A 15,943-nucleotide genomic window follows, 5' to 3' on the forward strand; every position below is an offset into this window, starting at 1 on the left:
ACAAAGGAGAACGTGGAAAGGAAGATTAAGGTGGGGAAGATTAAAGATTAAGTTAGTAAGAAACTGCGAGTCGTCGATCCTGAGTGGGTGCAGCCGCGCAACCACGTGGCTCTCTCTCTCTCTCTCTCTCTCTCTCTCTCTCTCTCTCTCTCTCTCTCTTTCGTTCTCTCTTTCTCTCTCTCTTCCTATCCATCCAGCGGTGCACGCGTTTCCAAAATTAACTCGCGAAAACGTGGAACGAAACTCCGAATAGCTGAAAGAATGGCTGGTCGCGGCGGACGATGCTTGATCCTCGGTGAATGAAAGCGGCTGATTAGACGCGGAGGACAGGCGAGAATCGAAGTTCGTACGGCGAGGATCGAGTTTTGAGTCGCGAACTTGACGCCGCTGAAATCCTTCGTGACGACACTGAATTCCCCGCGGCAGTTCGTCCAAGTTCTACTGCAATCTCGCTTCCTGGGGTGTTGTTTGATACGGTAGTCCCGGGAACGCAGCGCCCGCCGCCGTTGCAGCTGCAGCCGCGGCTGCTGGCAACCCTGCCGCACCTGGTAGCGCCGCGTACGTATACGGTGTCACGTAACTGGCCGCCGCCGCGTTTGCTGCAAAAACCAAGAAAATATCAATTGCCCTCCGACGCTATTTTACACTTGGTACGGTATTGGCGCAGGTAACCGGAACGATCCCTCGATATAACGTTGAATGTCAACCTCGATATAACGTTGAATGTCAACCTCGATATAACGTTGAATGTCAACCTCGATATAACGTTGAATGTCAACCTCGATGTAACCTTCGAACGTCTTTGGTACAACGATTTCATATCTTCCTCGATACAACGTCCGATGTCTACCTCGATGTAACGTAGAATCTCTCCCTCGAACGAATCGTTATCATTACTGTTAATGGGAAGGTATTTTGTGTTTTTCAAACGTATTAGATTGTTCGAAAAGTCATTTTGTTTTTTAAAATGGAGAATATATCATTTAGTAGAATGTTTGTACACTCTAACAAAAATTGTGTTTTATTTTCACCGAAGAAAAAACGAAATGACTTTACGATAACGGCTCAGTACTTAATTATCGCAAGGGAGCAATAATTTCGTTTGCTTGGTTACTTTAGTAGATATCAATGTATCTTGGTGAAAATATTATCGATGAATTGGCGAGGTTTGCCCGATGCAAACGAGTCCAAACACGGCCTTGTTCGGGTTACTTTTGATAATACGCGATCGACGGTTTTTCAAAAATCTTTCAAATTACGTGCGATTAAAGGTTGTCCGAATTGGGTCGTGTTTGGACTCATTTTTTTCGAGAGAATCTCGCAAGTCCGGTGGTTACATCGAGGAGTTACTGCGTTCGAGAAAAAGAACCAACGGTTTCTCTTCGAATATCGTGAAAAATACAACATTGCTTTCACTGATGCCTTAAATGAGTCAGATATCGTAGAGAAAGAAATTTTTGTAAGTTTTGCATAGAAACGGAGAGAAACTAAATTTATTAGGAGAAAGTTAAAACATTCAACGATTTCGGATTAATTTCAACTCAACGCGAAATGTTGAATTAAATAATTTTATCGATACGGAGATTGTGCAAATATCCTTGAAGTAATTGTTGAATGGTTGTATTTTATCGGTTCGATTCTATATAAAGATAAGTTTCTTTTCGAAAAGAAACACGGAATTGTGGGCGACAAGGATAGTCCGTATCTGAACAAGCGTTTCTGGGATGCAAAATATAGAGTACGATAAAGATAAACAGTTGATAAAAAATATATAAAAAATAAATTATTCACGAAAGATAGCTAAACTTTAACCGGTGAGGTTCAAATAACCACCCAGATTGTCGACAGAACAATATTAACGAAGTTAAGGTAATTCTTCTAAAATGGGTGACAACTATTATTCCGGTATTCGTTTATATTCATCGCCCTCTAGATTCTGTATCCAAAAAAGTACTCGTCTCGAGAGTAGACTTTCCCTGTAACGAAATACCTTTCACCGTCGGTTACCTGCGCCAGTTTTTCAAATACAGGTGCTGCGAAAGCACTCGAAATTTGTACTTCTTTTCGTCCGGTACATGTCACGTTACTTCGAAAAATAAACTCTGTTTCCGTGACAAGACACTAATATTGCAGAGTGAAAGCTTACAGACTACTGTCATCCACCGTGACAATTTTCCCACCACCACCGTAGACAGCACATCAGAGCATTAACAAAATTTGCATGTTCATCGTGTTGAGTGCGAAGCCAGCGTAAGCATGCAATGATGCGTTTCCATTTTTCTTTTTCTATCGTATCTGTTTTACCGACAGCGGAACATTCCAGCACAAATTAGAGAAACTTCCGTGTAAGCACTCTTCGTTCTCGGTCAAATTCCTTAGATTGTACCGACAACCGTAAAGATAATGGAAATATCACTTCGTGGAGATTTCAGAAAAAGAGATTGCAGAAAGTTCTCCTGCAAAATGCGAAGTTCGTTATTCAAATCCGTAAAACGATTTACTCGACAAACAAACGTGATTCAATGTAAACACATCAACATTACAGAACATTCACTAACTCAATTCGAAGAAGCGACAGGTGAGACGAGCAGAAAGGATCCGCAGCAAGATTCCCACTAGAGAAAATTTCGCAAAAAACCCCTAGACGCAAAAACAGACAAATCCATTTCTCAAGTATCGATGCCGGTTATTTTACATACTTCGGTAGTATATTAGTTTGGTAGTAAAAGAGTTCGACAAATAATATCGACACGTGCAGCACTTTAAACAATGTTAATTTTATTCTAAATCTACCTTGTTACGCGGCAGGAACAACAGTGCTCTCACGAGGCATGCATCATTTTCGCAATTAACTGTTTCGAATAAATTCCCGAACACGTCACACGTGTACGTGTATTTACCGAAACGAACTGTTTTGGCGTCAATAAATCGACAACACCGAGTCGATTACGTTTTGAACACGTTTGGAACTCGAACGAGAAAAAATCACTTATTTGAGGTTAGAAATCGATAATCGATAGTTACTCGTGACGAATATATTAAATTGCGTAGTCAAAGGGTTAGAAATCTTTAATCGTTTCGATTGAATCGATAAGTACGAACACAGCGATCTCGATTCTACCGTTAAAATATATTTGAATCTTTCTCAAGTCTAATAATTCTTATACGTATATACGTGGCGTCAGAACCATCCACTCGTAAACATTATAATTTTTATATTTGTCATTGTATCTTCGTGAGAACATGGACTGGTGAAATTTTTCCCGGGTAAAACGAGTCCGAACACCCCACCACTCGGACCATTTTCAATTACACGCGATTGAAAGTTTTCCAAAAGTGATTCGTACAACGTAAAACTAAAAATAGTCCGAACCACGTCGTGTTTGGACTCATTTTCTTCGAGAAGATCTCGACAATCGATTGGTAATACTCCCGCGAAGATATACCGAAAAATATCCAAATTTTAGTTCTCATCAGCGAACAAGTCACCAATCCTCCTCAATGATACAATTCCATGTAACAGAAGACTACCGTATACGAGTTTGAGTTAAAATTGAATAATTGCTTCGAATCGATTTCCTCGAACCTATTACAAAAAACCATCCGCCTTACATCCCCCTCTTTTCCCAAATTCGATGAAAATCTCCATGTTCGTAAAGCGACAGTAATACGTACTTTTACTAGTTCGAAAGACTTCCCTGGACACGATAACTTAAAGATTCGAACACGAAATTACAAAAGTTGATTCCACGCTCCGAACTCGAGACACGGTGCAAACAAAAGCCCCTAATTTCGATCGGTTCTGGAACCCTGAAAAACTTCCACGTTCCGAGCGATCAACGCTTTGACCTCGCGAATCGAAACCGATTATTTTCGCGATCGAGCGTGGTCTCCCGCGGGATTTCGCGTGTTAAAAAGAATAGAGAAACCGGGCATCCCTAACACCTCCTCGGTTTCCGCGTATGTACGTGGGAATCTTGCAGAGATTCAGCCTGCGAGCACAGCTACTCCACTACGAAAAATGAATACGGCACGATCTCGTTGCTCTTTCGCTCTCACTCTCACTCGTCCTCTCTCTCGCGTTCCCTTTTGTTCAGTGCGTTCTGTTTTCTCGAATGATTGTCTACCGTTGCTACGTAGCAAGGACGGCAGAAAGGGCGGCAGGAGAGCTTTCTCCAATCGTTGGTGAGCCAGCACCGCGGGGCTGCTGCCGGTGTGCTGCTGATGGTGGTGTATCAGCCCGTTGCTGTCCTTGCTCTGGACACTTTTCAAACACATACCAGCCGCGGCGGCGCTGGTATAGGGATACGCCTCTGCGAAATTGTACGATGTCCCCGGATAAGTGGCGGCCGCTGCCGCGACGTTCTGATACTCGTAGAACTGGGACGCCGCCGCCATCGCCGCGGCGTGGGTCAACTGTGTTGCCGGAAGCGGTACCAAACCACCTGGCGCCGCGGTCGCCAGGTATGGTGACTGGTACACGTAACCCGGTGGCACCCTGAAACGAAAATGATCGTTAGTTAGAGGGGGGCTGCCACCACCGAGAGGAACGCAGCGGCACTCAGACATCTAATACAGAGAATATTCGACGACCGATCCTGGTGGACTCGTCACTGCACGCGATTATTAAACGGTGATCAATGTTATTGGTTCTTGGCCAGTTTGATAATCGCTCTTGTATCTTTTAGCGACGACGTTGGTGTATTCACGGTGCGAGAGACATCTGTCTTTGAAGTTAAACAGAGGTTTACTCAGTGGTTACAAAACTATGGGTATAGTAATCGATGTATGGGGAACGAGGGATGTTGATATTAGGAATTGTTGAGTCGATTTGAGTCGTGTATCGTACAGTGTAGAGAATTGTTATATTTGTCCATTCGGATGTACTGTATGGAACTCGAAAGAACGCACTCGAGTGTGTTCACGATGTGAGAGAAATCTATCTTTGAAGTTAAACAGAGGTTTACTCAGTGGTTACAAAACTATGGATATAGTAATCGATGTATGGGGAACGAGGGATGTTGATATTAGGAATTGTTGAGTCGATTTGAGTCGTGTATCGTACAGTGTAGAGAATTGTTATATTTGTTCATTCGGATGTACTGTATGGAACTCGAAAGAACGCACTCGAGTGTATTCACGATGTGAGAGAAATCTGTCTTTCAATTTAAACAGAGGTTTACTCAATGGTTACAAAACTATGGATATAGTAATCGATGTATGGGGAATGAGGGATGTTAATATTAGAAATTGTACATTCGATTTTAGTCGTGTATCGTACAGTGTAGAGAATTGTTATATTTGTTCATTGGAATGTACTGTATGGAGCTCGAAAGAACGCACTCGAGTGTATTCACAGTGCGAGAGAAATTTATCTTTAAATTTAAACAGAGGTTTACTCAATGGTTAAAAATTATAAATATAGAAATCTCGTATGGGAAATGTTAATACGAAGGATGTTAATATTAGAAATTGTTGATTCGATTTGAGTCGTGTATCGTACAGTGTAGAAAATTATTATATTTGTTCATTTGGATGTACTGTATGGAACTCGAAAGAACGCACTCGAGTGTATTCACGGTGCGGGAAAAATCTATCTTTTTGTGTACGAAGTAGTTTATGTTGGAGAAAATATCGATCACGATGAAATAATCTTTTGCAAAAATTGTAATCGTTACGTTTGAAGTTCGGGAGTTTCTTTTTCTTCGTTCTTTCTTTTATTTATAAATGATATCTGAATATTAAATTGATCGATGTAAGGACGTTAGTCTCGGTAGGTGTGTATGGAACAATTTAAGAACTATATCTTTTTAAACGTTTCTTTTCGCGGGAATAACAACTGTGCGAAATAAAAAGCGCAAGTAAATGTTGCGACTAGCGACCTCGCTCTCTTTATCGACCACTTGTTTTTATTCCCTACCGAAAGTGATAACGAACGAATGTATCGGATAAAACGGTTCAAAATGAAAATGAAAAATATATTATCCATTTATTAATTCATCGTTTGCCGCGTTATCAGATTCATCGATAGCTAGAATGGGTGTAAAATTGTGAAATTATTCGGCAATACAAACGCAGACAATCTTTAATGACGGATTAACGTATATATACATTATTCAAGTCGTTGCGTTTAATAACATCTCAGATTCTAAAGTAACGGAAATTAATTCTGAAACGCGAGTAACGATTACCGAGAAACAAACAACGATTTTTATTTGAAGAATTTAGTTCTTTGAAAAAACACGGTGGTCGATAAAGTGGTCGAGAAAGCGAACCTCCTTTTCGGTATAATTTTGTTATGAAAATTCATACAATAACACGAATATGCAATGTTTCCTAGCATACATTTGCTGTCATTCGTATCTCTATTACGCTCGATGCGTTATAAAAAAAAAAGACTAATTGCTTAAATTTTGTAAATTTAGCAATATTTTACATTACGTTCAATCTTCACCGTATCGAAGTAACGAAGTTATCAAATTATAAACGTCATTACCTTTTAAAAAACGTGACCAATAACATCAACCCCTCGTGTCGTACTCGAAAGTTCGACATTTTATCAAAATTGATAAACTGTGTCGCGAGAAAGAGACTCTAGAAGCTTCTTATTCCTAGATCAGTCCACCAAGATTGCTACATATTCACACTTGCTTCTTGAAACAACCTACGGTCCATGAAGTTCCTTGATTGTAAACAATTGCTCGACTCGTTCGAGTTAATCAATGAAACTTGATGAACACCGGAAGCTTCAACCGTACATTTCTCCCTGTACAGTTAAGGAACCGAGGAAACAAGGAAAGGAGGACGCTGGATGTTTATTCGTGTTGGAGTGTGCACAATGAATATTCCACGCAAGTTTTAAGAACGATTTATCCGAAAATGAATAATTGTAAAAATTTATCGTAGTCTCCGCCAGCTCGATTTTCGTTACATTTTCGACCGTGTTTCTTCAATTTTCTTCGATTAAAATAATAATTTATAGTACGAACACATCGTAACGGTAAACATACATCGGAGAAATACAGACATAATAATAACAGTTTATACGTATATTTGAAAAAGAAGAGAACGCGATTAAATCAATAAGTAAATTTTTTAATAAAATTGCGATTAGATAAATAATCTTTCCGAAAAAATTATACTTGGACGAGTCAACGAATAAACGCTAAAATAGTCATCCGTAGAACAGTGATAAATGTTGATGTGTTAAAGAAAAGAATCTACGAGACATCAAATTGTAGTTAACGTTTGAGATAGAAATTGTAATAAAAAATAATATGCAGTAGAATCGTCCAGATTAGGATTATTCGCGTTTATAATTTACCAAAGAGGATCGAAGAGACACTATCGAAACCGTTACAATAAATATCAATCTTACGGAAAGTGTAATAAATTTTGTACAATCTTTTTCCGAGCGAGCGAGCATTCTAATGATTATTTTTATCAAAATGTCGTTTGACGTTAACTTCCTGGGCGTACGAAGCGATGATCGATAATATTAGAATAAATTGCTCGAATCCGACGCAACGTATGCGAAAATTTACCGTCTCATTTTCGTTTTGCATCTCAAAGCGCCATAACCGTGCCAAAGAACTGTCGGAAACTGCACAAACGAACGATCTTTATCGTGGTTCGTATTACAAGAGAACGTTTCTCGTGATTTTCTGCCCGAAAATACGTGTCACCGAATTAGCAATCGGTTCGCTGTTATTTGAAAATACGGGATGAACTGCCGTCAACAAGCTGCCGTCTGAAACAACTTTTCATTCGTTGGTTTTAGACAAAAATGTTTGAGCAAGATACGTTACGATTGGTGGATCTCACCGAACGCGACAATTTTTATTTATTATGTACCGTGTAATTTTAGAGATATCGTGGTAACCTAACGTTTTTAAACGATGCAATATACTTTTTCAAGTACTATACTACTAGGATGTTCAATAGGTTTTGTCGTTCGATGAATCTTATTCAACAGTATAGTACAAGCTTGCTCGATAAGCTTCGTCGTTCGATAAATCTTATTGAACAGTATAGTACAAAGTTGCTCGATAAGTTTTGTCGTTCAATAAAGCTTATTGAACAGTACTACATTGAACAGTACTGTTCAATAAGTTTTGTCGTTCGATAAACAACCTATTATAGCTGATAAGAACACGAATTCGATAAAGTACAACGTGACCTTCGAACGATTTTAACCATAAACGCATAGATGAAATTATACAAAAGTAATAGGTATGTTTATTTTAGGTAAACTTCGACGATACATTGTTGCACGTGCACAAAGTGAAAATCGTTCGTCAGACTCGTCCTTACGTTTGTTGAACTGCACTCGAATCGTGAGTCGCTACAATAAATTAGTATATTTAAACCTGCTCCACGATTTCTGTTTATTCAACGAACGAGTGTAAGACTTTAATTCAATTTTTTGTACACCTCGTGCGTCTGCGGAGTTATCAAGGTGACCTTGCATTTTTAAACGTTCGTCGACCAATTCGATGATACGTCGCAACGTGACCTTCAAATGTCCTTAATCCTCAGCTGCCGAAGCAGCGCGGTTAAACAAGGCAACTCTTACACTTCTCGGTAAACCAAGGACCGAGGTCGTTCGAGGCTCGCGATAAAATTCTACAATAAGTGCATTGTGCCGTTTAAAATGTACAAGGTCACCTTGGTGCCCCCATAATTAACGCGACGACGTATCTTGTATCAAATATTTTTTCTCGAATCGACGAAGGAAAGGTTCTCTCGAACGACAATTAGCCAACGGTGATCCACCGCGTGGATATATTTCGTTGGAATTGAATTCGAAAGTAAGTGAAACAAAATTTTGATCGATGAAAATTAATAGCGACGCGTTATTAATATTTTGTAATCGATAAGTGTACACGTTGTCTCCAGTGCACGAACAAAGGACAAGGATGATCGGGACAGGTGGACGGAAAGCAACGGCGGCATAATAAGAGTGGTGGTGTAGTATCACTAAGGCGTGACAAAAAAATGCGCAACAAATCCAAGAAAAAAGAAATCCTCAACGTGTCGGCAAAACAACAGCAAACCAACGACAAACGTGTATGTAGGTAACTCCACGAATAATAAAGATACTTCTCGACACACGGCACACGGCACACGATTACCTAACAACAACAACGTTAGTACCTAAAAATTCACAGGCCTAAGAAAGAAACAGAAAAGTGATACGGCTCCACGGCGGTGTCTCTCTGTCTCTATCTCTTTTTTCCTCTTTTTCTTGTCTTCGGCGCGAAACGATCGCGTGCAAACGCTCGCCGTCCCGGCTCGGTTCTCGCCTCCTCGCGCGTACACCGATTTATCGTTAAGCGACCGACCGAAAAAATTTTTTCCAACCGGGGTAACATCAGGGACCCGATTCACCCCTCGAATCGTTCACGGTAATTCGATAACTGCCGAAAAACCACGCCGCCAACAAATTTTAAACACTCCGTCCCTCGTGTAATTTTTCCGATCATCTGTAAAACTGCAATCGTTATTTATCGAGAAGAAGGGGAAAGTGATCGCGTGAAATACACTAACTACAATTATTATCTACGGAGAAAATTTCTAATTTACAATATTGCAAAATATTGCGCGACGATATTTCTCCCAATAACGATCATCGTGTAAAATACACTACGAGAGAACAATTACTTCTACGGAGAAAATTTCTAATTTACAATATTGCAAAATATTGCGCGACGATATTTCTCCCAATAACGATCATCGTGTAAAATACACTACGAGAGAACAATTACTTCTACGGAGAAAATTTCTAATTTACAATATTGCAAAATACTGCGCGACGATATTTCTCCCAATAACGATCATCGTGTAAAATACACTACGAGAGAATAATTATCTACGGAGAAAATTTCTAATTTACAATATTGCAAAATATTGCGCGCTGATATTTCTCTCAATGACGATGATCGTGTAAAATACACTACGAGAGAATAATTATTTCTACGGAGAAAATTTCTAATTTACAATATTGCAAAATATTGCGCGCTGATATTTCTCCCAATAACGATGATCGTGTAAAATACACTACGAGAGAACAATTATTTCTACGGAGAAAATTTCTAATTTACAATATTGCAAAATATTGCGCGCTGATATTTCTCTCAATGACGAGCCCATCGTGGACCACCGATGGTCCACCATGGTAATGCGCGACGTGAACATTGAAGAGCAATTTCAAAAATGGACGCTCCTTTTAAACCTTCAATTCTGATGTTCAGATCCTTTCGATTCTGTCGATATTTCAGTCAGTTGGCTGATCGACCGCAACCGTGCGTTATTTTTATCTCGATGTTCGAATTTCTTTTCAACGAAGAATTAATTGTATCAATACGTGGACACGTTATAAATTATATTGGTTTACTTTCGTGGAAAACGATCGATTATTCGTTATCTACGAAACGATGTACAAGATGCCCGTTCGTTTAATTATTACGACGCGCGTATTGCACGAATCGAAGAAAACGTAACGAAAGATCCTAATTGGGCAGAGTGTCGACGCCAATGGGTGAAATTTATTCCTTCGGGTGATTTCGATGACTCGAAGCAGCGACTCGAAAACCGTGTTTCCAAAGGACATGTAAACACGGGAGACAGCCCTGAACTTTTTAACGGATCGATAATAGCCAGTGTTCAGTCCACGAAGGAAATCAATATGTTGTCCTGCGGCTTCAAATGATAGTCCGTTCGTCGGATTGGTGCCCACCGGACATAGACTATTATACGTATAGACGTTCGCGTAACGTTTCGAAGTATTCCCACGCACGTGTCTTTCGATGCTTAATTCGCACGTCGAAATTAGGTCGTTGATTCGAGCGAAGATACGAGCAACTTGTATTCAATTTTCACCGAAGCGGAATTTATCAACGATGAGAAATTAATTTACCGAATTGCTCCGTCTCCTCTCCGGATCACTTTCTAGTACAACTGCGACCGTTCGAATAGATTTCGAACAGTGTCATCGTAATATCGTTGTTTAAATATCAATATTCGAGTATCAATTATTCGAATATTGTTATTGGAATATCGTTGTTACTGTTCCAACGATTGAGAAAAGAATCTACGAAAGAACGTTCGATGAAAAGTACAAAAATATCTAAAAGTTAAATAAAAGTAAAAAAAAAAGTACAATCGAAACGAATCGCAAACGTAATCGGTAATCGTTGAAGGATAATATACAAATAAGCGTCTCGCGACTAAGGCTGAGACTGTTCGAATCGTTTAATTTGCGAATGATTCGTAAGTGTTCGAATGCCACGAACGAACTTTCAGTATTTGAGTATTCCAATATCGTTACTCGAATATCTATATACTCGAGAAAAGTAAACACGGCAGTTTCTCCTACTCGAAATAGAACCGTTCTGTAGATACATACATTCTTCGCGAAATATATTCAACGAAACCAAACTTCGAAACAAAACGATCAACTTAACGAACTTGATTCACAATTCACGTTGCACTATTCAAATATCGCCAGTATCCAGATACTTGATCGGTGTATCAAATACTCAAATACTCGATAGTCGAATAGTTGAATCACCAATTCAAGTATTCGAGTACAGAAGAATTCGACGAGTAGTTTCAGATTTACTCACGACTGATCGTAAGTTTACGACACTTTATCTATATAAATATATAGTATATATATATATATATATATATATATATATATATATATATATATTCTTTTTTGTTGGACTGATCGCCTCGAAGATTAGTTTACCGGCGATCACCGTAAAAATATTACGCTTGGCTCGTAACCAGATGGCTGCCAGATGCTTTCTCAGGCACTTGCAGCCAATTTCTTGGTTCTGACAATTTCTCCCGGCGAGAACTCCGCGCCAAGTTTACGGAAATTAATAAGGCGTTCAGCATCGCGTTTCTTTCGTTGCCTAAATATTTCCGGCTGACCCAGACTGACGACAGAGTATTCCGATTTGTAAAGAAGAGGCCCCCGGTTCGACCTTACGGTACGTAACGATGCACAATTCCCACAACTCGGTTACACATGTATATCCCTGCAACTTTATTTTACGAATACATATTCCAGCAGCTCTCGGCTAGTGCCTCGTATTTGTCGATTATTTAAAAATATTTCACATGTAACGTATTATGTAAATGCTCGGCGACGTACGGACGAATAAATGTTCGTTTAAAATGAATATGACGTTTGTTACAATTCTCGCTGCGCTTCTGGCGCATTATTTTCCTTCGGATGAACCGAATTGCGATGCAATTTTAAAAAGTGTTTTCCGTATTTCCGATATCGGATCTATAAATAAATTCCCCCGATGTTCACGATGCGAATGACGTTCGTTTCTTTTTTTTTATTGTCCATAAATTGCATTTACGACAGTAATGTTACTAATCGTGAATTTACGGTATACGAAATTTCGACCAATAGTGAATGAACCTTTTTAAGAAATTTTAATCTCGAGACAATCTTACCGCGTTACGTGATTACGTGATTAAGAAATTTAATTACGAGTAATTCACAGTTCCACAATGCTTAAAATAACTATCCAACCCAAATTAACGTATTTATACGCCAATATCACCGAAAAGGTTGGACTTATTGCGTACACGATGTATATTAAACGCGTGCATAGTACATATTTCTAAGAAAACACTTATTAGTATTAAAACTGCCATCGCCTGTAATACGTATAGTTGTGACACTTGCGCCATTTGCTGGCAAGTCATGGAATTGAAACGATCCTTTCAACTTCACTATTCACACGTACGACTGAAACGTTTACAGCCCAGAAATTACCGAAGCGTATTGCTCCAAGTTTCATAACTGAAATACATATTATTATTTTTCCCCCGTTAATCCACGTCCGTATTATTCACTTTCATTTTAAATCGCGCAGAATGTTTACCTTACTGCGAATCTACGAATCGATAACAAAATTTCTTGCGAAAATACGAGAGAATTAATCGAGTAAATAATTTGTAATTTTCGAATAATTTTTGTTCTCGAATCGTTCGCGAAGAAACAAATTTATATATTTTGTAATCGGAGTAGAATCGAGTTCGTGCAAATATGCATCGTTACAGAATTACAATCTTCTAATATACCTTTTCGATGTACAATTTTCCTGGTATTGTTTACAAATTTTCGAAATATTGCATCGATGGTACACCAAATTCGATACACCTTTTCGATGTACAATTTTGCTCGTATTGTTTAGAAATTTTCTAAATATTGCATCGATGGTACACCAAAGATCATGCTTGGTTACGCAATTAGGAGACGACGTTCAACCGTCAGCGTTCATCGCAAACGTAGATCGAAGTTTCGACGATTAAATTAATTCGCGAAATTGCGACGATCTACTCTTGCGAGATCTTTCCTTTTTTCGTTCCTCCATTTTCTACCGAATTTATCTTGCCGACGCATCTTTGCCGTGGTCCGTGCATTATGTATGACTCGCGTGTCCTCAACCCCACTTTTTCCACTCCAAGTGTTTTTATTTTACTTCTCCCACCGCTTCTCCATTTTTCTACATACTTATGCACACACCCACGGAGACGCGCGTGCTGGCCTCCGTCGACGCTTTTCAATTACGATCACATTTATACGTACGATGGACAACCAGACGCGAGAAAATCTGGACAAAGACTATATATATATATCGAACGCGAGTCAATAAATCGCACAACGGTACAAACGGATTCACGCTACGAAATTTGTTAACTTTTCTACGACGATTTTGCAACGAAGTGAAGTTCAAGGTCGAGCAAATGTCTCCGTACATCGAAACAAATTCGATTCTTATTAAATTTCTATGGCGATTGGAATATTTTTACCGGATAATTATTTTTAAAAAAAATCTCGAAAACATCGATACTACGTGGATTGTGTACAAATCGTGGAAACAGATTTATACTATGAATATTATAAACTTTTCTGTGACGATGTTGTAACGAAGTGGAGTCTAAGGTCGGGAAAATATCTCATTCTACCAGAATAAATTTGACTTTTAATAGATTTTTATCGCAGTTAGAATATTTATTTATGGTAATCGTAAGGAGCTCGGCAATCGACATTAGGCTGATCGTGTACGAAGATATTTATGAATTGTATAAACAGATTTATTTTAAGAAAGTTATACTCTACAACGATATTGCAATGAAATGGAGGTTCGATTGTAGAAACAAAGCACGAGACTAAGGCTGGCATTAAAAAAAACCCTTAAAACTAGCAAAAAAACATATGGTACCGAGGTTTCGAATAATCGAACGCAATTTGAAAGGAGAAAATTCGAAAATCGAGATCTATCCCTCGTAGATCTACGTATCTCTCGTGAAAACATGTTACAATTGATAACGTTCGTTGTAGCGGTAACGAGCCATTTGATACTTCTGTTTAATATTTTCGATCACGCGTTCGCGATAGTTTTTCAAACTATCGGAACGGAACAGTCTAAATTTTGGAGAAAAAATTATAAATTACACGGCGAGGAACTATCGAACGAAGGAATATACTATCAGATAAGTCGAAAGAGGGATACGGTTCCAAAATAAAAACATCGAACGAATGTAACAAACGATTCGTTGGGCCCGCAACGTTATCGATTTTCGTACAAGTTTCGTTTTCGATAATTCGAAAAATGTATCGATTATCGTTATCGATTCCCGATATGCAATAAATAGTCACGAAATCGATACGTTGCACAATATCGATCCGATTGGAGCTCGATCGCGAATAACGATCGTTCGGTTCGATGACATAGCGATCGGTCGGATAGAGCGATTAATTGCTGCCAACGAGTTCAACGTAACTGTAGAGAAATGAGTTCCGAGTAATAATGTCGATCGCTCGGTTACCTTCGTCCTTGGGACCATCGCGCGGAAACAAGGTGGCCGTTTTAATGGTCAGCGTAATTTTCGCGATGTAAAATCGTCGACAACGCATCGCGACCAGACTTACGTAGAAGCTTTCATACGATCGATGTTACCCACGGATACGCTGGTGTGCAAAAAAAACATACGTTCCACAATTTCTCGCGGGATTAAGTGCGCTCGTCACGTACGGACAATTAGAAACAAACACGTCGCCCGTTTCGTTTCGCTTCGACAAATACGATTACCGATCGACAATTTCACCTATCGATTTCTGATGTTCACCGGCCCGCGCGAGACGAATCCTACCTTTGAACGAATGTCACCAATTTATCGCAATTTGGATACTTGGAGCACTTTGTAAACCTCGTTACGTTTCCCAAAGACGACGAACCATAAATGAAATTCATATTGGCAACTACTCGAATCGAAATCGAATTAGATCGATGAATTTTTTAATTAATTTTTCCCGAGGAAAATCGAGGTGGCTCGTGAGTGGAAGTATCAAAGATATCGAAAGGTGGATTTCATTTTCTTAAAGGAGTAATTTTTGGTACAGAAGTCACGTTTGTATTAATTTTCATTGTTCGCGAGATGTTCATCTTCTGAGACAGCACAGATAGAAGCTCGTCAATGGTTCCTTAAGTAGTTGCACGACACGCGATATAGTAATTCAGTGACAATTGTAACATATTAATAGTACTTTTAAAACTATTGATTTTAGAACAGATGTATCTTGATAGTGTTATTCTCAAAATTCATTACCCTATTGAATTCAAAAGTTGACCTTCGGATGCCCTTGGCGTCCCCCGTGTGTAAACCAATCTGATACATCAATTTATCGAATTCTGTGGCAAAAACAAAGTTGATTTTCGGATATCCTTGACGTCTCCACACACAGAAAGTAATCAATTTCTGTTCGGTTCCATTTTCAAGAAGAAAACAAAATTGACCTTCGAATGTCCTTGAATTTTCCACACACAGAAAGTAATCGAATAAATCGAATTCAGTCGTAAGAAACCTTACGTTCCATTTTCAAAAAGAAAACAAAATCGACCTTCAC

General features: G+C 39.1%; 1 protein-coding gene across 2 annotated transcripts in view; it reads right to left on the reverse strand.

Moving 5' to 3' along the window:
* Positions 1 to 303: 303 nt before the first annotated feature.
* LOC143151712 (RNA-binding protein 38) overlaps positions 304 to 15,943 on the reverse strand; it is a 41,947-nt gene continuing 26,307 nt past the window's right edge. Inside the window, exons 5-6 of one of the 2 annotated variants that reach the window (XM_076321112.1) lie at positions 4,281 to 4,498; positions 304 to 599 (exon numbers count right to left, since the gene is read on the reverse strand). In XM_076321112.1, coding sequence (XP_076177227.1) covers positions 439 to 599; positions 4,281 to 4,498 — 379 coding nt within the window. In that variant the 3' untranslated portion in view covers positions 304 to 438. Of the gene's footprint in view, positions 600 to 4,127; positions 4,499 to 15,943 lie in introns of both variants that reach the window. The other variant, XM_076321100.1, reaches the window with a different exon arrangement.

This window comes from Ptiloglossa arizonensis, chromosome 1 (genome assembly GCF_051014685.1).
Source record: "Ptiloglossa arizonensis isolate GNS036 chromosome 1, iyPtiAriz1_principal, whole genome shotgun sequence".
In the NCBI taxonomy this organism is placed as follows: Eukaryota; Metazoa; Arthropoda; class Insecta; order Hymenoptera; family Colletidae; genus Ptiloglossa; species Ptiloglossa arizonensis.